This window comes from Neodiprion lecontei, chromosome 6, assembly GCF_021901455.1.
Source record: "Neodiprion lecontei isolate iyNeoLeco1 chromosome 6, iyNeoLeco1.1, whole genome shotgun sequence".
NCBI classification, from domain to species: domain Eukaryota; kingdom Metazoa; phylum Arthropoda; class Insecta; order Hymenoptera; family Diprionidae; genus Neodiprion; species Neodiprion lecontei.
The window spans coordinates 23,826,545-23,849,408 of NC_060265.1; the positions used below are offsets into that span (position 1 = coordinate 23,826,545).

Genomic DNA, 22,864 nt, shown 5'->3' on the forward strand with positions numbered 1-22,864 from the left:
AAAGTTATAATAATGCGAACGCGTAAATAATTCAGGGCGAGTAGTAGTGTCGGGTTACCCGTATAACCGTCGGAAGGAGGGGAGGCTAACAATAACAACAACAATTATAATATGCATATGCGATACAGAGGAAAAAAATAATGAAATTCAAAATATTTGTTACATATATGTACATACACGCGCGCGGTGGGAAAGAAGAGTTGCGAAACGATCCGCCCGCATCGATAACTCGTTGTATTTATTATACCTTCGACGTGCATCGCAGCACGGTGCAAGGCTGATAATTAATCGTCATTGTATACGCCATGGGAAATACGGGGTATCGTTGATCGCGAAGACTGGGTCAAGTTTTTCATCTAATTGTGAATAATTTTTACATTTCAATTGAAAATTTTTCATACCGCGGTGTGATTGTTTTTTCTTCGTTAATTCTTCCCAAAAAAGAAGCGATTCCACCTGCCACCTCCGATAACAGCCTGTATCTACGCTTTATCGCGAGTGTAGCATCACGTTGAAGAGTCTGACAACAACAACACTAACAACAATCGATTGCGCGAAGTATTCGTACCTAGTAACGCATCCTTTGGATGAAACCCCGTGTAATAAAGATACATATACAAAGAGAATTTCGCTGCCCTGTGATTTTGGCAGGTAAAAATTAAACATACCCGAAAACCGAACGTTACATCTACAAGAGATAAAAAAATAAAAAATATTTCTGCAAGTCAAATATTTCAGAGAATTGTTTTATCGTTATTTTTTACTCATTTTTGATGAAATTGTTAATTTCGATACATCTTTTCTTTTCGATTTATATCCGCGTGGAACTTGACGTCGTCCTTAACCATGAGTGTACCTTGTTCCAGAGGTTGTGCGGTAGCCAAGCTCTTCAGGCACCTACTTGACCATAACTGCGTATATCGGTTCAGGCGCTGCTACGTCTTACACATCTAGGTATATCACGCGCGGAGGTGGAAAAAAAAATAAAAAAAAAAAAAAAAAACAAAAAACCAACAACTTGTAGGTACGTAATAGTTGCCAGAAATGATGGATACGGGAGTCACGGTATAATTGTCTGCATGGCCACGTTTGAATACCATTACACGATGTACCGAGAAGAGGAAGGAAAATTCGTTTCGCAAATTCTCGGAATTATATTCCTGGCATCGGAAATTAATTAACCGCTGTATATGTATACGTATAGACGCGACGGTGTGAGGAATATAAGAAGAGGAAGAGATAAAGAAAAAAACGAAAAGAGAAAAACGACAAAAGAGCAAAATAATAATCACCTTACGCTTGTAACATTGGTCAATGACTCCTTCCGCCACCGAGGCCTCTCACACCCAGAGGTAATAACACTGCCTACCTAGCTGACAACGTGACGCCGGCTTGAAATTGGATCAAGATTATTGCGTACGAGGATCCGGGATGAAACGAGACACCTGCATACCCGTCATTATACCGTTAAGGCGTTAAGGTTTCGTTTCTGTGCGTTCATTTTTTAATCCCGAATTTCGTCATTTTGCAAAAATTATTATACTTCGCGCGTAACGTACAAGAAATTCGGAACCGAAGCCAAAACGTATTCGATACGTTTCCAAAGTCAGATACAAATGAAAATTGCTTTACCTTATTATCGAAAAGAAGATAAAAATTAAATATCATCCATCCTTCGCATAGAAATATATATAAATATATATGTATGTATAGGGCATTCCATGATATCTCAATCAAGATTCTACTATCGCAATTTTTTTCAGAATTTTTCGACCACGCTTGTATCTGAAGTATAATTTAAAAACTTTAAAAAATATATGTGTAATATAAAAACACATGCACGCACAATAGTGAGAGAAAAAGAGAGCGAGAGAGACAAACGGAAGCAAAGCCTTCGGAGCGGTATAAAATCAAGTATTCTGATAAAAGGACTTCCTGTACAAAAGTATTTCACGCAATTATACCACACGATGTGTATGTTTTGCCAAATTTTATTTAATTTATTTCAGTGCCGGGGTTTAGAATGTAACATAAATAATTTTCGCGTATACACTATACTCAAAACATATCGCCACGGTTTATTTCATTCTACTTTAACATTTTCATATCTCATTCCTCCATCTCCCTCTATTTCTCTTTCTCTCCAGCGAGACGTCACAAAACCTTGACACAGACAGACACGGCAGCAGCCACTGACTGCCTGCATGTCCCTGAACGCTATGCGACAATATTAGCGTGCGTACCGATTATTAATGGTTCGTGAAATAAACCCGGAATTAGTCACAAAATTGAACGAAACGACGTGGTAAAAATAAAAAAAAGAAAAAAAAAACCTGCATTCGATCGTAACTTATTTTCTATACGAAGTAAAATTGGCGTGTGGTAAAGTGATTCGTATCATAACTATAACCACAATCGTTGCAATTTCTAGGAGTCAGCGAATAACTCGGAATAAATCATGCATCGAAAAAATATCGACTTTCAAGAGAAAAATACCGGCCCTCTAAAGGTCAAAGAAACATGATCCGCACGCGGTTCATTACCCAACGAGTTGTGCAGGATTGCACATATTTTAATGAACACGAAGCAGTCAATTTAGTTTTTATAAAACTGGTAACTTTGTTAAACTTCGTCACGAGCCTAATTCCTACAAATTTTCTAATTCATCAAATTCTTTTCGCACCCGGCATAGACATAGTCTATTGTAGATGACTATTGTATACGCGTAGTAATAATCTACGAATGCCCCTATAATTAGTTCGCACGTATGAATTTGCGGTACAATTAAAAATGGCAAACAAATAAATTCGCCATCAATAATTGGCGTCGTCTACGCGAAATGAAACTCGAAAAAGTCGGGCAATAATTATTGCCACGAATTGCGAATCGAGTCTCTTTGATTCTTTCGCTTCTTGTTATACAATAAAATTTAGGGGGGTGATATTTTTCTTCTCCTTGACTTTTCGAGGCGTTTTCGTTTGAGCAATTAGTAGCGGCGACGACACGAAGCGGCAATCGATCTAGTCTAACAATAAGAAGATCAACGCGGTGCGGCTTGTAAACATATATGTATACATTATGCACACGTTTTCATGATTATATGCATACGTCATATATATATATTGAGATTCTCATCGTACGTAATGCACAGTGTGAATAATAATAGTAATCTACTTACGCCTTCGTTTCCTAGGAACTGTATAGTTGGGCTGTCACTCGTCTTATTCTGCAACAGAGAAAAGAAAGAGATAGTATCCGGTGCATCATTTGATATCGCACATCATCGGCGGTTTGCAATCTTTTATGCGATATAATACTGATTATATGCAGTGTATATGCATTACAGATTACATCATCTCAACATTGCTATTCAATCAATTAATCATTCGGTTAGTCAATCGTTTTATTAGGAATAGTAAAATCTGCAGACAACAATCGCTGGGTTTTTTAACTAGATATGTACAGGTATAACACCGTCTCGGTCGCGGAAAGGTTTCAGAGGTTTGCAAAAAGGAAATTATTCGCAAGGAGTAATTTTCAATCGTTGCATTGTATTGTAATGAAATGAAACCATCAGCTGCACTGAGTGAATTCATTTTCAAATTATCGACGTCTATTTTATTGCGAAAAAAAAAAAGAAATCTACAATTATATACAGTTAGTTAAGATTTCATTAAATTTGCGTTATCGAGTGCGGCGTTTTTCTTCCAAAGAAATTCCGCGATCAACTTTATAAGATCGCATATTCAGTCATCGATGTGAGAACGAATTGAGCTGCGATAAAAAATATTCGCCGTTTTATGCTTGGTCTCGGTGTTCCGATCAATTTGCTCGCCATTTCAAAGACCATGGCCTAAATACGAAGCCATGACGACCGACATGTTTTCGGCCCGAAGCTACTATTCAGATGAAGGAAACTAAACGAGTGCCGGTTGAGGTACGCATAGGTATTTGCCTAAGAGCGTGGAAGTTGATCCGCAGCCTCATTACTACTACCACACGTTGTCCAACGTTGTCCGACAACAACCATCGCGTATACATATAAAGAAATGAATATTAAGGTGGCAGCCCAACGCGTCAGACTTGCCCCTGACATTTCAAACCTATACAATAACCTATCAAAGCGAGATAAATTTTTGTCTATCCGATCTGAAGGAGACTTTTGACTAATTTAGATAAGTTCCCCGCCCCCCCTCCTTCCCTCTGTTACCTCACCTTCTTTCGCTGCGTTTTATACACCAAGCTGCACGAAATTTTGCACAGTGGTAAAAACTGAGATATCGAAAAAATAACTATTTGTAAGAAGCAAAAGAAAAAAAAAAATGATTACGATTTTCTTTGTTATAAATTACGGATGAACCCGTCGGACAGTCTGAATCAAAGGTTGAAAGACGAGAAAAAAAAAAAGTCGAAAAAACCTTTTCGTTCGCGTTACGCGTACACACGGTGCATGGGAGCGAAAACTAAATAAAGATCGATAGCGTAAATCGCTGTTGAATACTCCTAGATCAATTAGCGAGGAAGGTACGTATTCGCAGAGGCGTGAGCTAGGATGAAGAATGATAAGTGAGACGGGCTCGGGTAACGAGGAGAAATTTTGCCGAATTTCGTACGAGTTGCAGAAGCACCGTCAAAAGGCGGCAGCGGCGGCGGCCATTATCCGAGGATTTACGTAACATTCGGTATAGATGATACACCCACGAGTCGGTGCCGCTGCTTGATCCCAGGTTTTTGGCTTTGTCTTTTGCGTGTTGGTTTCATACACGCTCGTATAATCGTAAATGTACGCTCAGAAATGACGTTCGGTATACGTAGAGCTGTGCACGATGCTGCATCGACTGATCCGAGAGTGCGCGCGTGTTAAACCTTAAAAGGGAAAGTCACTCATATCGTATGTATGCATACCCAGGTTATACACGCGTCGAGTCTTGATCGTCGCGACTACAGATTCACACGTCTGCGCACGGAGGAAAATAAAAGATCAGATTTTACTGAAAACTACGGGTAGGCGCGTCAATTTTTCTTTTTTTTTTCTTCACCATATATTTTGGAAAGTACAGAATTTCCCCCAAAAAGAGAGCGAGCACTACTTTGTGGGTACTATTTCATTCTCTCCGTGAAGTGGTCGGTGAGTAAATTTACCTATATCTAAAAGGAAAGGGAAAGAAAGGGGCGGGGAAGGGGGGGGGGGGGGGGGAATGATATTTGCACAGCTTTAGAACGCGAAACAAACGTCCCCCATATTCTTGGTAATCGAATGGAAACGACTGACATAATTAGGTGCGTGAAATTTATGTCGCATCGGTCGTGCGAGTCTCGGGTGGAAAAACTCCAAATTACTCCGTCAAGGGCAATAAAAAAGGGACAGTCATTTCGAAGAATAGCTAGGATTATAAGGATTTCAGGTATAATATTTAATGAGGTTGAAGGTAGTACAGTTACTTTAACAATGCATGGATGTTTAAAATTTGAATAAGCTAACTACTTCTTGAAAGTAGTTCTTAAATTGTAAACCGATTTATTTCATGCCGTTTTATTACGTTAACGTTATCAACTCCAACCTTCGAAATTTTCCAAAAACCCGAACTCATTATTTGTAATAAGGCGCCCAATATTACTCACGATTAGTGTATGTATTGAAATCGCGTCTAGGGTCAGAATTTGTGCGAAGCAAAGAAAATACGATATATCAAGAGCATTATTTGCAGTGTAGAGGATAGATGAGAATTTCGCCGTTCGTTTCGTTTCAAATTTAGAGTCAATAAAGAACTACGTGTATCATCGGATCAGGCGCATTTGTATACCTATATAGGTATGTCTTACGTAATAATGAGTAAATCAGGTAGTATAAGGGAATAAAAAGAACGCGAATATACGTCTCGAGCCTGAAATTGACGACAAAAAAATCTGGCACTTGCAACAATTACGAAGGATATATTTTTGCATCGGTATAATAATTCCATAATTTAGCACGCGCAACGATAATTCAAACGAAGATCTACAGCACAATATGATATGGACTAGAATAAGAATATGCGCTCGGTATCGCAGAAAGTATGAGAAAAAACCGTCACGCGATTACCTCTTACGATGAGATTATCAAGATTCCATTATTTATGTTTAAGTTTCGTGCACTCTTCGCGGATGCGTGTTTTTTGGAATATTTTAATACCTGGAATAAGGTACGTAACGTGTAAGCGCGGAACACCCCAAAGGATCGGTGATCTTTTATCAAAAGGATCAGCCTAATCAATTCTTAATCTAGGCTTGATTCGAGCGTAATTTTCCTTCTCTCCCTTTGCACCTCATCTCTTTGTTACATAACTACGAGTAAACGGCTCTCCTCTCCTCTCGTCTCATGTAATATATACAATATATGCGTGTGTCAAGGGATCAGCGAGGCATCGGTGGCGTCGCGGAACCCCGTCGTCGAAACTTATTCCCAAGGAACGAGGCGTCGCGACGCCACCCGCGTAGGGCTGCCCGTACGCACGTAGAGCGTCGCGAAGGAGGGTGAGAAACACGAAATGACGTAGACGAACACGAGCTGAGGTCGATTCTTTGCTTACCCAGACACATATATTCTCATTCGCGAGAGCGTCAATTTATGGAAGAAGGAGAGTATTATCCCTATACCTCTAACCCGTAACCTCGGCGGGAAGTTTATTTCAAGCTCAAATTGGATACCTATGTATATACCGTGGGGGTGAAGATTATACGTAATATATACGTATAAGGAGAGACGGACGAGAGGTTGAATTCAGATAGTTTATACAAGGCATGAAAATTTTTATCGAAACGAACTCTCGTAATTACTCTAAAAGTTTTATACACCTACCGGTACTCAAAGACGAGCGACGAGCCTCTCGCCATGGGTATTAGGTATGCACGTGGTCTATGGTTATGGTGTGCGAGTCATGCGAGACCGTGCTTCGTATAGGTTAATAGATAAGCTGAAGAAACTGCGGTGTCGTTATCGTTAGAGCAAGAGAAGAAAAGAAAAACAAACAACAAAGTGTTTATCTTACTTGACAGGGAGAGGAAATCGTTGCGGCGGTTTTATGTTTAGTTCAACTGACTGATATACAATTTATAATCTAAATCCCATATTTTCTATATCGTAAGTAAAGAATTGATGAGAATACGTGGAAAAACAAAAGAGGAAGAAATAAATTTAAAAAAACAAAAATTCAGAATAAGGATAAGAGACATATTGTTATACCGGAAATAACATGACCGGGAAAATAATTGAAGCGCGATTTGCGCAGTCAACTGCAAGAAATTCGTAACGGAAATTCTGTAGATATATTGCGATAATTGATGAATCTTTTGTGTACAATCTTGCGGAGTAATTACCACCATCACGTATATAAGTACGTGTATAAATAATATCGCTGATGGGCACGACGAAGATTTGAAAACTCAGAAGAAGAAAGAATATCAGATAATTGCGAAACTTGCAGATAAAATCAAGCGTTGCCCATAAAACGGAACGGAGCGTTAAGATCACCGGTCATGTTTTCAACCGATGAAGTTAATTAACGGGGTTGCGTGTTTTGGGTACAAACAAGTTCAAATTGCATATACATAAATTCTCCAGATTCTGCAGACGAGTGTAGTTGGAAAAGAAAAAGATTGTAGAAAACAGGGGTGGTTGGGGTGGAGGGGCGGGAGAAGCAGCCAATCGGCAATCAATTTTCAGTAAATCCGTACGAAGACTGTCACCGAAAGTAAAACTTTCGACATAAGTCCAACATTTTCTAGATACGCATGTAAGTTTCTCACGATATTATACCTACGACTTATACAATTATGCTTATGTCATGCACAATCATATTCATGAGAACTCTTTCTGCACGCATGCAGTTAGGCGATTCTCAAGTGCAGTACAGCAATGAGTTACGGGTTGCAGTACGATCGCAGATTGTATACCGCTGGTGCGGATGACACAAGTGGAATTACTTAATCCAGAAATATATTTATGTATGTGTATATGCACACGCATGCGACAAACGGCGTATACGTAGGTAGGAAATTAAGACTCGAGCGGCGGAGTTGCCGTCTGTGATACGAACTTGCGTTGCAATTATTCGCAATCAATTCGGCAACGTCGCCAACTGGTTCACTTTCTCTCGCCACCCGTTGGCCCCGACGACGACGACGACGACGACGACGACGACGACGTCGGATTCTGCTGGCGAGCCGCCGGTCGGTCAGGTTTTGATCGATCGATCGCCAGACATCGAGCAAAGAAACAATCTGACCCAACTTGTATTACATTTTACACCACGATTACGACCATTGAGTTTATTTTTATTTTTTTATTTTTTTTTTTCAACTTCATCAAGGTTGGTATAATAATTCGTCAACGAAATGTCGCGTCGTTTCTGATTTCAGGTTTCGTTTCTCCTCTTGTATTATATTATACCTAGGTACACGTATTCCTTTCGCATGAAAAACAAAACTAATTCATATTTAACGAAATAACCTTTGAAAAGTTCGAAGGTTTTTTCAGATCCCTGCAGCAGCTGGGATGAAAAATAAATTCGCCTTACGTTACAATAATGCGTGGGAGATATAAGAAAATATGAACGCAGTCTCTTCCAGTCCATTAAGCGGAGAAGTGGAGAAGGAAAGAAAGAAGGAAGGAAAGAAAATTACACGAAGATACAAGCAACGAACGTCCGTTTGGCGATTTCACGAATGATGTCGTTCGCCTTTTCTCTACGTTACGTGCACCTTGAATCGCATGGAATATAAATGCGCCGTTTCCGTTGGAACTCAAACTCTAATTTTACATCAAGATTAATTACAATGTCTATTTAAATTCTTATACTTCCTCGCGTGAATAAATATCGCGTATGTTTTTATCAGCGCCCAATGAACGTATTTTTGTTCAACGTGAAAATTTACTCCATTACCATATAATGGAAATTATAACATACTCATAAATATATATATATATATATCTTTTTCCGTATTTTATTCCCTGATGGAAAAATCAAACGAAATGTTCGCGCCTTGCACACGTGCAAGCCTTCGCACAATTACACCGATCAAGTTTCCGGAGGATTGAATGATAAGAAAAAATGAATAAATAAAAATAGCGACAACTTTGCAATGTATAAATGTAATCTGTACACATATTTCATTCGAATTACACGAAATTAAAAACTTTCACCCTAATTCTCGGACCGTTTTAACTTCTTTCCCGAATTGAAAGAATTTCAACACATGTATACATATATATTTTTATTTTTTTTTTACCACATTTCTAATTGATTTACTCTTTGGATAAATTTCTCTCCTTTTTCGTCGCAAATAATTTGTTCTTTCGTAATTTTTTTCGTACCTTCCGACAGCGTGCACATTAAACCACGGTACACTTTGTACTATACCGCATATGACGCACGTGGACAATACACATGGTAAATGTGTATAAGTACATAGAAAGGTTTACGGCGTGTAGCCTCGTTGTAGGCGTGCACGCGTGCATGTACATTCTACACGCATACGTCACGTTTTCAAGTCCGGGTATTAATAACCTGTAATCGACTACCGGCTAGTGACTGTCGATTGTTTACAGCTATATCAACACGCAACTCAACGGGCGAGGAATTTCATTGAGAAATCATGTTATAGTATGCATACCTGTATGCATGTATAGAAAGATAGACGTACACACGCTATGTAGACACAACAACGTTTCATCTATCTACATTAATAATAATACACCGAATTTTTGTTCTGTAACGTAAGAGTAAAAATCTGTAAAAAAAAAAAAAAAAAAAAAAAAAAAAAAAAAAAAAAAAAAAAAAAAAAAAAAAGGAAGAAAATGCAACCGATAACCGAATACAGACAAAATTGTTCAAATATCGAAATATTTGTGATAATCGTGTAGCATGAAGATAGAAAAAAAATAGGGGGGGAAAAACACATGCGTTGGAAAGATTTTAATTGTATAAGGAGAAATTCTATTCGTTGACTACACGTTGTCGGAAAGTAGTACGTGTGTAATATATATACCTATAAAAGTATACATATCTACATCTATACGAAGTCCAGGTTTTCAGACTTTGATTGCAGGCAATTAACTAAACGACGCGCCTGCCACCTATACGTACACGTATTTACGCATGGCCGTCTCCTCGAGAAACCGGATAGTAAAATAGTACAGACGTGTATGCAAACGTCAAGGAACCCGTGTCGGGTAAGTTTTCGTTAATTTTTATCATTTTTTCGTTTCTAATTATACAGGTACCTCAGCCTGTTTCTATCTTTCTCACCTTTTCTACGTTTATAATATTACACGACAGTTATCGCGTGTGCATATTGCAATTGCCATACAGGATAGTATGTATATTATGTATAATGCGTTTAATTTTTAATAATAATATACAATACACAATATGCGTGTATATTGTACACAATACCACGTAGCTGCGTAGCCACGAGCTAAGAATCAATGTCTGCCGTGCAGGAGGAGGAGTCAGGGCTGGCTCCCGAAGGTTGTGCAGACTCGGTTTGCGGTAAACTTCGTACTGCATGTGCATGTGCATCATACACACCCACACACACGCACACACCCGGCGTAGCAACAACGAGTCAAAACGGCGAAGGTAGAAAATTGTGTGCGTTGTTCCCGTCTTTGCATACATATTCTATGTAATATACTCGTATAAGATAATACAGGTCGTCGAATCGTATCGTCGTGGCTTAAAAAGTACATGTAAATTGCGTTAATACATAAACTCGTGCTAAATGAAAATAAATTATAAATTCATTAACCATCGAACATTTCAAATACGAAACGATACCGAAAGCTTTTACGCCGATTGTTTGTCAAGTAAGGAAAACTTTAATGCATGCTTCCGTGAAATATAATTTTCAACGTGTAAATACTTATTCCTCGTAACTTATTCATATCTTGAAGTGAAAAGGCTTTCGTCATTTCACGTTGATACTACGTATTTTTCTTTCTTTTTCTTCTCCTTCTTGTTCTCTAAGAATTACCCGGCGGCGCGTCGACTTATCGCGTCGCCACGTTTCCTGCAGCAGTTTTCCGTTTTCGTGGAGATAACGCGGAACGGATTCAAAGTAAATATATATATATATATATTCGACAGGGTTCCACGAAATACAACCCATGTATAAAATAAGGTATCGCCGAGCTATTGCGTTAATTGAAATTCAAGGATCGAACATGGCGCTGCAGATCGCCTCCCTAAAACCAGTCGTCGTCGAGGTCTTTTACCCTCCCTCCTTCCCTTTCCAACTCACGTACTCTCCCTCGCTCATTCTCTGTCTCTCTCTCTCTCTCTCTCTCTCTCTCTCTCTCTCAATCCATACATCTTTCTCACCGTTCCTCTTTCTCCGCTACAGAACAATGTTTGCTTCTCGATTTTCACCGCGACAGTCTCAAGTTACCGATCGACGTAATCTGCACGCGCCTCGCGTTTTCATTCGGCATCATTTCATCTTGTTTTTAAGCCTTTTACGATGCGTCGGTTGAACAAAGCTGTAATAATCGTAATGCGTACGTACATAAGCTTAGAATCCCGGCAACGTAACAAGGATATATAATAACCGCAAGTCTCTCAATACGCTATACGTACAACATTTCCCCGTAAGGATTGCACGTACCTACCTACTACAGATTCTTCCAAGTTACGCACGTATTATATATATATATATATATATATATATACATACATACACACTTATAGATGGTGCAGTAGCTAGAGGACGACAAACATGCAGGGTTATAGATTCTCTCAGCGTGAAAGGGGGAAGGAACCAAGTTTCCGCATATACGCGCATTATACGCACAAAGGCGTTATACATATACACACACGTTACACACACATACAGGCGCAACTATACTGCATACAACATAACAGAAAATGCTAGCGTGGAGTTCTCTCCGGTCCGCACACCACCACCACCACTACCTGCTTTCGTCCTTGTTTCCTTGCCCGCTGCAGGGGTGCATTATTTCACATCTCTTCTAGTTTCCCAAGGGTTATTTCCCCCCTCTCAGCTGGAACGACCGACGGATCCCCATCGACGACGACGACCCGACCCGAAAGACCGTCGACCCCAACACGAACGACCCGACGCAGTTGAAACACAGCCGTGCGCCTTTCTTGGCTACCAGACGTGAACGACTGCATAGCTATATATGTACACCTATATACTATATGCCTGTATATGACAATATGTACATATAGTTCTTGGCACGAGTGACCAACTCGACTGACAAGAACTATGGGATATAAAGTAATAACGCCCGGTACACTTTGCTGGGTTGTATTCTATTGGGTGTACAAGTGCCGATCGAGTGGTAAACGGGGGGTGGTCGTAAGTATGTAGTTTACATTTTGGAACGTTGCGTACTAACGTGTAATGCGTAACACTTAATTTTCAACGTCATTGAACGAGGTAATCCTGCGGTGCAGTTGCGAAAGGGGGGGGAATTGAAAACATATTGCCTAATTCAATACCTTTGCCGCATTATAATAAGCAACCGGAAAGTCACGTGTAATATACATGTATTTGAACGTAATAAACCCGGTGGTCGAAACGCGGAGAGGATAAATTGAAAAATCATTTTCTACGATATTTTCACCATTTTCGTTTTATTCTCTTTAATCTTTATGAATCGTTATACCCTGGCAATGCGGTTTCATATAATAATATTCCATCAAAATTGCACAGCAATAAAATGGTCGTATTTATTTAGGCACTTCATCAATATAATACATTAACTTTAACCGCGTACACAATTATACCAGGGGTTAAAAATTCATGGAAAATATGTACTTTTGTTTGATATTACATACATTTCATGCATATGTAATTTTTTTTTTCCAGCGACAGACCTTAACACCAATATTATCGGTGGCATTCGGGCGTAACGCATACGTTCAACTAAAAAAATCATGCGTAGTAGCGTTCGTGGCCGATACGGAGAGGTAGGTAGGTAAGTATAAAGTAGGAGGCTATAACGCTCGAATAACGTCTTGGGTAAAATCGGCCCGCAGCCCGGCATCGTAGTTCCGAAAGGCAGATATATATATATATATATATATGTATATAACCGCGTTTATTCGACTCTAACGAGCTCCTCTCAACAAATGGAACACAAGTAATAAGTGTAACGCTGCGGTATAGGCGTACATACACACATATACATGTATATAATACCCATTTTTCGTATCTAAGATCGCATCTTATACCTATATACTTGTAATATTATAATAATTATATGCAATGACACATTTTGGCGCGGGGATAAGCATATACTATGCATATAAATGAGTAATAAACGAAACAAGAAGGAAGAAAAAGTAAAATACCCGCGCGATGGTATTTATAACGTAAACCTTTGTAATAACCGATGGGAATTGAATCGCCTCTAATAAATGTTCCGGCCCGTTTTGGTTTTATTCTCAGCTTTGTTAGATCGACTGTATTGGGGATAAATTAAACTTAGGTTAAAATATTCCAAGAGTTGGTAACGATTATAGATCAGGGATAGCCAACCGGTAGATCGCGACGAGGCAACGAGGAAACAGAAAGAAGAAAAAAATAAAATACACGACTCTGTCGAAAAATATTTCATTTAATTCTGTGGTAAAGATTTGAGATTGGTAGATCGCAAAGAGTCTGAACAGAAAACATTATATCTCGGGTCTGATCAAATTGGTCATCCGTGTTATAGATACGTGTCGACGAGCGTATAATACGTGGATAAATATTCAAATAACGATCAGCGTGAAAGTTCAATGCGATCTGCAGAACTGATCCAGAAGCGTAGATGGAATTTTACTAAATTACTCCGTACTCTACGTACACATAGTTATATAATACAACGCGCGTACAAGTGGAGGAGGAGCGTTAATCATCGATCGATCGTCATACGATCGCGTGATATCGGCTGCATATAAATATAATTGCTGTGTAACTATTTGGCCGGAGAACGAGGCGACGTCGGGTTGTCAGGCCGAGCGTGACATGAAAGTTGAAATTAGGAAATTTGGCCGTTTTCACCGCGCGCATTGAATTGCAATTCTTATTCCTCAATTCTAAATATAAAACGTCGCGCGCGACCAACCGCGGCACGATATACATACGTATGTATATACCTATACATTATACATGAACGAAACCGTGTATCGAACGCGTACGACGAAAAAAAAATTTCGATCGACTTTATCGTCGCGATGATACGCATGCGTGATACCTGTACGTTTTGCAATGACATGTAATGCGTAAGGTGCAAAAAAGAAAAAATTTTAACTGTCCAACGTACGTCCGGAAAATCACAACGTGCATTACGTACCTGATTACAGGACCGCGTTAACATGTATACAAATTAATCCCTCAACAAAATTCATGACTGACGTCACGTAGATACGCTTATATGCGTACATAGGGATTTTACATATATATATATTTCGCTCGGCGAGTTTAAATTAGCTGTCATTTCCAGAGGGGTTCAAAACTTTCGTATTATTACTACCGTCGCCACTTCACCCGCAGCAGCTAAATTACATGTATATAGCATGCAGTGGGCTCAATAAGGGTGGCTGTTGACTGTCATGAAATATATACATGTATTATCACGAGAGAAATATCGATCACGCGGTCCACCGATATCCGCGATATATGTACAATTAATATGTAAAGAGGCTGTCAAATAATTTTCAACTCATAGCTGAACGTTAATAAATTGAATATTATACATGCTGCAGCTGGTAAAATATACGTGTATATAAAATATACTGATAAAAATTGCCAAGCGTCGAATTCGTTGAATGCGCGTCAATCGATACTTTTCATAACCCACGAAATACAAAACAAAGATTTCGCCTCGACCTTCCGGTTAGCTTGTTTCCGGTCCGAAACAAAATACGAGTCTCGATTCTACACGAATTATGTGACAATGATTCCCAATCTCTCACGTCGGCTGCATTGCCAGTCATCGTCACACAATTCTTGTAGAATCGAGACTCGCGTTTTACTTCGAACCGAAATTAATTTGGCCGGAAGGTTAAGGCATTAACGAACGTTGCCGTACATTATAACCTCGAGTGGATCGGTATGATAACGTGCAAGCGGTGGTGAAAAACACACACACAGACACGCCAAGAGCGAACGCGCTCTACTTGCACCATATCATATTATACGACTAACTTAATAGACTATAGTTGTACAGAGTATAAACTGCACGGCGGTCAATGAGTTACACATACACGGCATGCATATACGATAAATTATATAACAAGTGTAATAAAACGAAACCGTATTATACAAGAAGAATATTTACACACGTAGAAGCAGCGGATTCCTAAACATACGTGTAAGGCACATAACGCGTGTACGTGTATACTGCATGGCTGCGGAGGAAGCTCCGATTAAAGGAGTTAAAAAAATAATAACACGTTAATACGATAACGACGTGACAGTAGCCGCCGTCAACTCGCCCCCCTCCCCAATTCTCTTTCTTCTCTCTCGCCCTCACTGACCCTCCATGCAGAAATACGCACGGTACGCTCATTTACGTCGCACGGAGAGTGTGTACGACAAACCCGACCGACGTGCACCATAAATCAGAGTCAGACTGAGGCGAGCCGCTCTTACGCATACGCGAATCGGGTGTCGAAGGGAGGATACGTCGACACCCGGAAGTGCCACGAGTTACCCCTGAGCGGGCAGTTTAAGGTTGCGATGCACGCATGCCTGCAATATCGGACAACTGTCGCTGGATGAATTTGCGATGCGAGAATTCCCCCGTATACGCATAGATATGATAGATGGTCGAGCATTAGAGGCAATCCCCTTTCACCTTGCGTTATGTTGTCCGTGCTCTATCCCCCTCCGCCTCTTTCGCAGCACGCATGCACGTCTATAGGATGTGGAAAAGAAAATGTTGTTGCAATTGCTCGGTGTGCAGCAAAACCTGTCGCCGACCCTTAATTATATGCCGATAGTTACAGACGATTTTTTTAACAAAAGAGGACACTTCTAGTTTACCCCATTTTTTTTTTCGTGGTGAAATTCGAGTGTTGAAAATTCGCACAATTTTTGAATTATCAATGTTTTGATCGACCCCGCAGCAGCTCGGCTTACAGACAGAAAGGTGTACGCGTATCGAAACGATTCTAATCGTCAATAGCACTGCATCCTGTGTGTATAATAAGACCGGGTATAATGTAATATATCATTCGATCCGGGAGTTCAATTACGTTGTTACGATATCGTGATCGATGCCGAGCGAGCTTAGGACAAAAAGTCAATTAAAGATATCCGCGGTAAGGCATACATACGTACACCATATGCGTACATACTTGGTCTAGCGATGGGAAAACCGCATTTTCGCCTCAATAATATCACGATGAACACAACAGACAGAAGATGCGTATTACCATCGGGTTTGTTCTTTTTATTTGTTTTTACTTCTATCTCTCTCGTTCCCGGATAACGTTTGTGACTACGCGCCGGTTATCTAGTATAAACTTTGCCTATCTTGACGTCGTCCTCGGGCCCGTTATTAAAAGCCACCATATATACTCAAGCCACATTTGTACTCGCATTATTAACATACATGTAACACGTTATATGACACTCACAGAACTTCGGAATCAACAAAGGTCTGACGAAATTGAATTTTTTTATTTTATAATTAGAACATGCCAGAATAATATCGATACGTAGATTCTCCGACCGAGTTGACATATTTTGGCATACCACAGAGCAAAAATAGAAATAAATGCTTTAAAAAAGAAGCATCGTACGCCTTCAGGGCTACTAAGTGTACGGCTACTGTACCACATATTCTGGTTCTCCTCTCCCAGTTAACTGCACAACACGAATTCGTGTGGATATACCCAATTTGCATTACGTGCTTGTATGTACCTGATATAAACCGCGATCAAGTGCAGCACGGAAGGTACATATATATACACATATTATAAGGTATAACGGAAAATCTTTCAAGCGTACCGAAAACCAACATGTGGCGTCTCGACGGTTGCGCCCCGGCAGAAGAGTTGTGAAGAGAGGAGAGGAAATATAAAAACGAGAAAACAATAGCAATAAAAATAATGGTAACAACGCTTAGGCCTTCATAGACGCGCGTATATATATACATGTATATAATGCATAAGCACAGGAATTTACAACGTCGAGAACAACAAATGCCTGACTTAGTTTTATTTACATTATATAAATTGTATAAACTTTCGATTTCTATTATGCGTTTCAATTTCGTTCTCGTGCAGTTCTTTAAATTCCCTCAACAGCTTTAACGCGGGTTACAGTTTCGAAACTGAACCTCAATAATAATATACCACATTAGTGAGCAATGTGAATGATAGAACAAATAAATAAATAAATAAATAAACATGATTGCACGGTAAAAATATATTTGCGTATGCACTTGTACGTGGGTGTATTTGAATTTTGGATCGATTCTGATAAACAAACCACGTCATACGTGTACACTGCAAGTACGTTATGAGCCAGCATCTTATTTCCTCTCCGCTTTATCTTATGACGACAATGATCATGTATATCTATATATGTAAAATCTAATCGCCTCGGTGTTGATCGCGTCCAAAAATTGGACAAATTGATATAGCCTGCGTGATGAAAATTGTTTCCATTTCGAGATGTAAGTAAACTTTCGGCCTTTAACTTCCTCGTAGTACGGAGGATCAAGTTAAACCGCCTAGCCTTTAACTTTGCAGCGAGTTTCTGGTCTCACACGATCGGAACGGCATAATATTCCTGTTGAACTCTGCAGCAGTATTTTACATACGCATACACGACGTTTAAATTGCGATTCGTTGTACACACACACACATATGCACGCATCATACTTTGTACTCTGGTTCTCGTTGCACGTTAAGCGAGTTTCTCATCGCTCGGTTATTCTTGCTGTTCGACGATTTTCAAAGTAATCATTTATACTTATAATTGGTAAGGTTGTGCGTTGCATGTTTTATACGCCGGCTGTTGCACACTGCAACTTTAAGCGCAGTACTGTATTCCGTAGGAACAATAAGCGAACGAGAAACGATATCGATGGTACCCATAACGATAATAATAACGTATATAAAGCTACGTGTATACGTGTCCATGGATATATATATATATACATATATATACACGTATATAGACTAGCGACCGGCAAAAGGCGAGTTATAGCCCCGCAGAGTTGAGGAGAAATCTGAAATTGCGTAACTTTTGGCTATCGCCACTTGGTGCTTTCTTAATATACCAACAACGCGGTCGCGGAGTTTTGCGGCCGTCTGACGTTTGGAAATTTAAACTAAATCAGGCCCTGACGTTCCGAATCCATTTTATCCACTTTTATTTTTTTCCGTATGTAAATCAAAATTAATACACCCGCTGTAAGTCGAAAGACGCACCGTTCTGTGTACGAATAGTTTGAAACTATGCTCTACGTGCGCGCGTGAATGGTATATACGTATATCTATGAATCGTAAAAGAGTGCTTGATTCATTATCATTGGTACGAAAAATGCTGCGGAAATAAAGCTTGAATTTACAGAGTACAAATAAGATAACCAACGGCGATATTTTATTTTGCGAATCGATATCACAACAAACGATGAAAAGTTCGAACGAGCTCTTTCGTAAAGTGATTGAAAGAAAAAAAAAAAAAAATCAATTTTCGAAGCAAACCTGCACGTCTTTAATTAAGACACGGAATTACGTATGTACAGAGCGATACATTGTCCGATCGTGTATCGGGATAATTCGCGACTTCGAATCGCTGCCAAGTACATACTCTCACATAAGTGTACGCGTATAGGTAGTATCGAGTTTAGAGAGACCACATAAGAATTATTCGCTGTTGCGTCAGTTAAGCGAGGCACCGATCAGCGATGTAATTCAATACCAACTCTGACGTACTTATTTTTTCGTTTTTTTCCCCTATTCTTTCCGCTTTTATTTTTATTTCTTGCACTCGCTTTCGATACATTGAAAATGGGTAGACAGTTTATTATATGTTATACATAATGTGTGTATATTGTAAGTTGTTTGCGATATATATGTATATGCAAGTCGTAAGACGCGTACGAAATGGATGTTTGTGAAAAGCTTGAATCGCGTATATTTGCCATTTTGTTTTTGCAAACGAATAGAAAGAAAGAGAGAGAGAGAGAGAGAGAGAGAGAGAGAGAGAGAGAGAGAGAGAGTCGGAAATTTCGCAAGCCTATATATTTTTGCGAAATACGCGACGTCCCGTTGAAAACAAAGTTTTTACTCTGCAGGTATCGAATAAAACTTGAATAAACATATTTAAACGATTAATGATATGCGAAAATAAGAAAATCAATCGATGAAGAAAAATTGAATTACTCGGGTCTTAAAACGAAACATGCTGCACGCGAATGACGCTTTCTCGTGATAAAAGTAATAACGACATTTACCTTCGTATTGGTTATTTCACGCATTTATTATAAGTTTCGTGAACAAACACAAAGATACCGGAATAAAGGGAATATACATGTAATTATAGGTGTGACTTAATTTCTGAAAGCGATTACGCGAATCGATAGATAACAACATCCACATCTTATCCCACCTTGTGTATGTATAAATGTATAGATACATATACGTATAGGTGTACAAAACAACAACAATTTCTTGAAATTAATGAATCCAATTCCTCGGTCATCGTCGGTTTTCGATAGGAGCGAAAATATCAGCGTAATAATCGTTTCGAAGGTTGATATCGGCTAATCCCACGAGAGGAAGGAGATGATCGATAGCAAGACAGCAAGCACAGTACGACACGAAGGTCCGCGCACACTTGAAATTTGTGTGCAATAAAACTTGAACCCTGTCGGCGTTGACGAGCAGTCAGCTGGTTCCATGGATTAAAGCGATGCAGGTACGTACACAACGAACTGCGAGAAGATATCGAACACCTATTTCTCGACTTTTCTCTCTCTCTCTTTCTCTCTCGGGCTGCGGCTACGCATCTCCAACACACCGGTGTTGTTTGGTTAATTTTAGACGGAAATGTAAGTTCAGTAGGTGGTTACCGAAGACAAAAATAAGGCCTACCGATTCGGTTTCGTATTTCTGCTACTTCGCGTCTCCCGAAAGAACTTGGCCACGACTTACAAATTGTCGGCGGTGATCCCTTAACGAGCAAAAAGCCGTTTACTCTTCCAACGTTACCACCGTCGTCGTTTCAAGCGCGGTCAACGTCTCAAGGGTTCGCACAGCGGGGGGTCGAAGAAACACTCGAAAGAAACGGAGGGGTGGAAGACACAAGATACGTCAAGATAAAAAAATTTTAAAAAACCAACCCGTCCCCGAGGAATTTCAAACCAACACCGGAGACGTGTACCAGAGAATGTTTATCACGCGTGGTCGACTCTGTGTTGATATCGTGTCTTTATCGATTCGCAGCTGAGAGAGGAACTTGCCGAGGGGTTGGTGGCGGGGCGAGGAGGGGGAGGAGGAGGAGGAGGAGGATGCTAGGCGGTCAGGACCAAGATCTAACCGAGAGGAATATCCGGAACGAGGAAAAGGGCTGGCTCGAAGGACAGTTGGGAAAAGGCAGGAAGATCTCGGGCATGAGTAACTAGATTTCGGCAGCGAAGTCGGTGACAACTGCTGGCAGCGTTACGTAACGGTCGTTGTCAAACCATACGGTGTTTGCCGATCGCGTGTCGAGAGTCGTAGAGAGTGCGGGTGACGATTTTTCGTATTTAAAAAAAAAAAGGCAAATTCGTAAATCGGCGACGGGGATTGTCGCTTCGTGGAAACATTTGAATAGGGTACCGGAGGAGAGAAGAAGACAGCTGCGTCGACGTGGCTCGGTTATTCGTAAAGCGGGGATAATTTACCGTATCCGAGGCGACCCTCGAAAGGTAGAATAATGTCCAGGGATTAGCTCGGGAAGGTCCCCGACTGATTCCAGATACGAGCGAATGAAATCTCGGACGAAATATGGCTACCCGTGTGCGCTCGACACCTCTTTCATCCATTACGACACACGCACACAGAGGACAGAGAAACAGAGGCAGAGAGACGGGGGATTTAAATAAGGGGTATTTACACCAGCGGGGAAATCGGTCAGGTTCTATTATTTACTCACCCGATTGCGAAGGTAGTCCTCGATCGCCCGGTAAGCCGAGTCCGTCAGTTTCACAAATATCAACGATTTATTTTCATGAAAATTACTTTGCGATGACAAACCATACTGGACACCTGCCACCAGCGCCGCCATTTCTAACTTGGTTCTCTCACACCGAAGACCAGCTGACGTCGGCTAGTCAAATCAAACACTTATTTATCCAGTCAGATACTCGGGGATGTTGATCGGCTCTTTCGTTTTGTCACCGATTACCTGAGGGGCGGCGGTTGGGAAGCGAACCCTTCAAACCTTCGCCGAATAATCGCACCTCCCCGGACACATACGCGTCCTTCTCTCTTCGTCCGACGAGATTTAACGCGCAACAACACCTATCCGCAAAGTTTCTCCGTCGTTACTCGTCCCTTCGACAGTCCCTCGTCCGTCTCGCGTATTTTTTCTTTTCGATTATCACTTACTCGTCACCCCCGGGCACGCATGGTTTTATCGAAAGATTTTCTCTTGATTAGAAGAGAACCGTGCCTCACCGTCCGTCGAAGAAACTACACACTTTCCACGGCCACCTGGTGGGCAGGGCCTACAAGCCCCGAACAACCAGTAGGAATCGCCTCTCTGATCCACGAACAATTCCGGTGGCGGGAGACGCGACACTGTCGACTCCTTTCGAGGTTCGCTCTCGCACTGCCGTCGCCTCGTCGCGACCCGCCGCTCGAAGGACTCGCCGCGCCATCTAGCGGCGGATTCCGGAGTCGCTTCGTCTCGGCTCTGCTCCTATGATAGCCGCTCCGCGGAAATGATATCCTCTCTGCTATGACGTCACCGGACCTCCTTATCTCTTCCTTGCCTATCAATCTCTCCGCGCACACGCGTTGCTGCACGCGTGCAAACTTATTCTCGGCCGAGAATTCGGTCGTTCATCCCTCCTCAGCCGCGCGTCTTGTTACTACTACGGCTACTACGCGTTATCGCGTTCTTGGGTCAGGTGGATGCGTGTGCGTGGGGAACATACGCGTGCACGCGTGTTGAACGTTGTGTCGAAACTACCTACGTGGCACGAGTCACGTTGTAAAATAACAAACAAATAAAATCTACCAACCTTTATGTTTGTCTTCTCCGAATTATTGTAAAGTAGAACCTCGTTTAACCGAAATAATTGGGACCGGGCTTAGTTCGGACAATCATCGGGATGATCGAACAGTAATGGTAAGTGTTACGATGTTCAGCGCTGGGAAATATTCAAGATATATATATATATATTATTATTATTATATATATAGGGGTGTGGGAGTACTGAAATTCTTCGGGTTGGGATGGGTAAACAGATTAACTGCGGGTCAGGTATTCGAAAATTTCGAGTACTCGAATATTTCGGACTCTATATACATATTTGTCATATATACACCCATAATAAAAAATATGTATAGTATATACATATAGTCGGAAATATTTGAGTACTCGAAATTTTCAGGTACCTGACCCGAAATTAATCCGTTAACTCATCCCGACCCGAAGAATTTCAGTCCCGCACATCTCCATGTACATACATATATGTGTATTATTTGTATAATTGCGCGCGGTCCTTTGACGTGCATATAAATTTCAAGATTTCGTGCCGTCGTTGAAACAGATACATACTATGTAATAAAACACGAAAAACGCGCACATGGAAGAAGAAAACAAATAAAGACAGCAGTTTGAGATTCGGATAATCGAGGTTCTA

The 22,864-nt window shown here is 40.6% G+C and overlaps 1 protein-coding gene across 1 annotated transcript in view; it reads right to left on the bottom strand.

The window, feature by feature from the left end:
• LOC107225498 (RNA polymerase II elongation factor Ell) overlaps positions 1-21,811 on the bottom strand; it is a 67,372-nt gene extending 45,561 nt beyond the window's left edge. The window contains exons 1-2 of the mRNA XM_046743484.1: positions 21,148-21,811; positions 3,179-3,226 (exon numbers count right to left, since the gene is read on the bottom strand). Coding sequence (XP_046599440.1) covers positions 3,179-3,226; positions 21,148-21,279 — 180 coding nt within the window. The 5' untranslated portion in view covers positions 21,280-21,811. The remainder of the gene's footprint in view (positions 1-3,178; positions 3,227-21,147) is intronic.
• Positions 21,812-22,864: the final 1,053 nt, after the last annotated feature.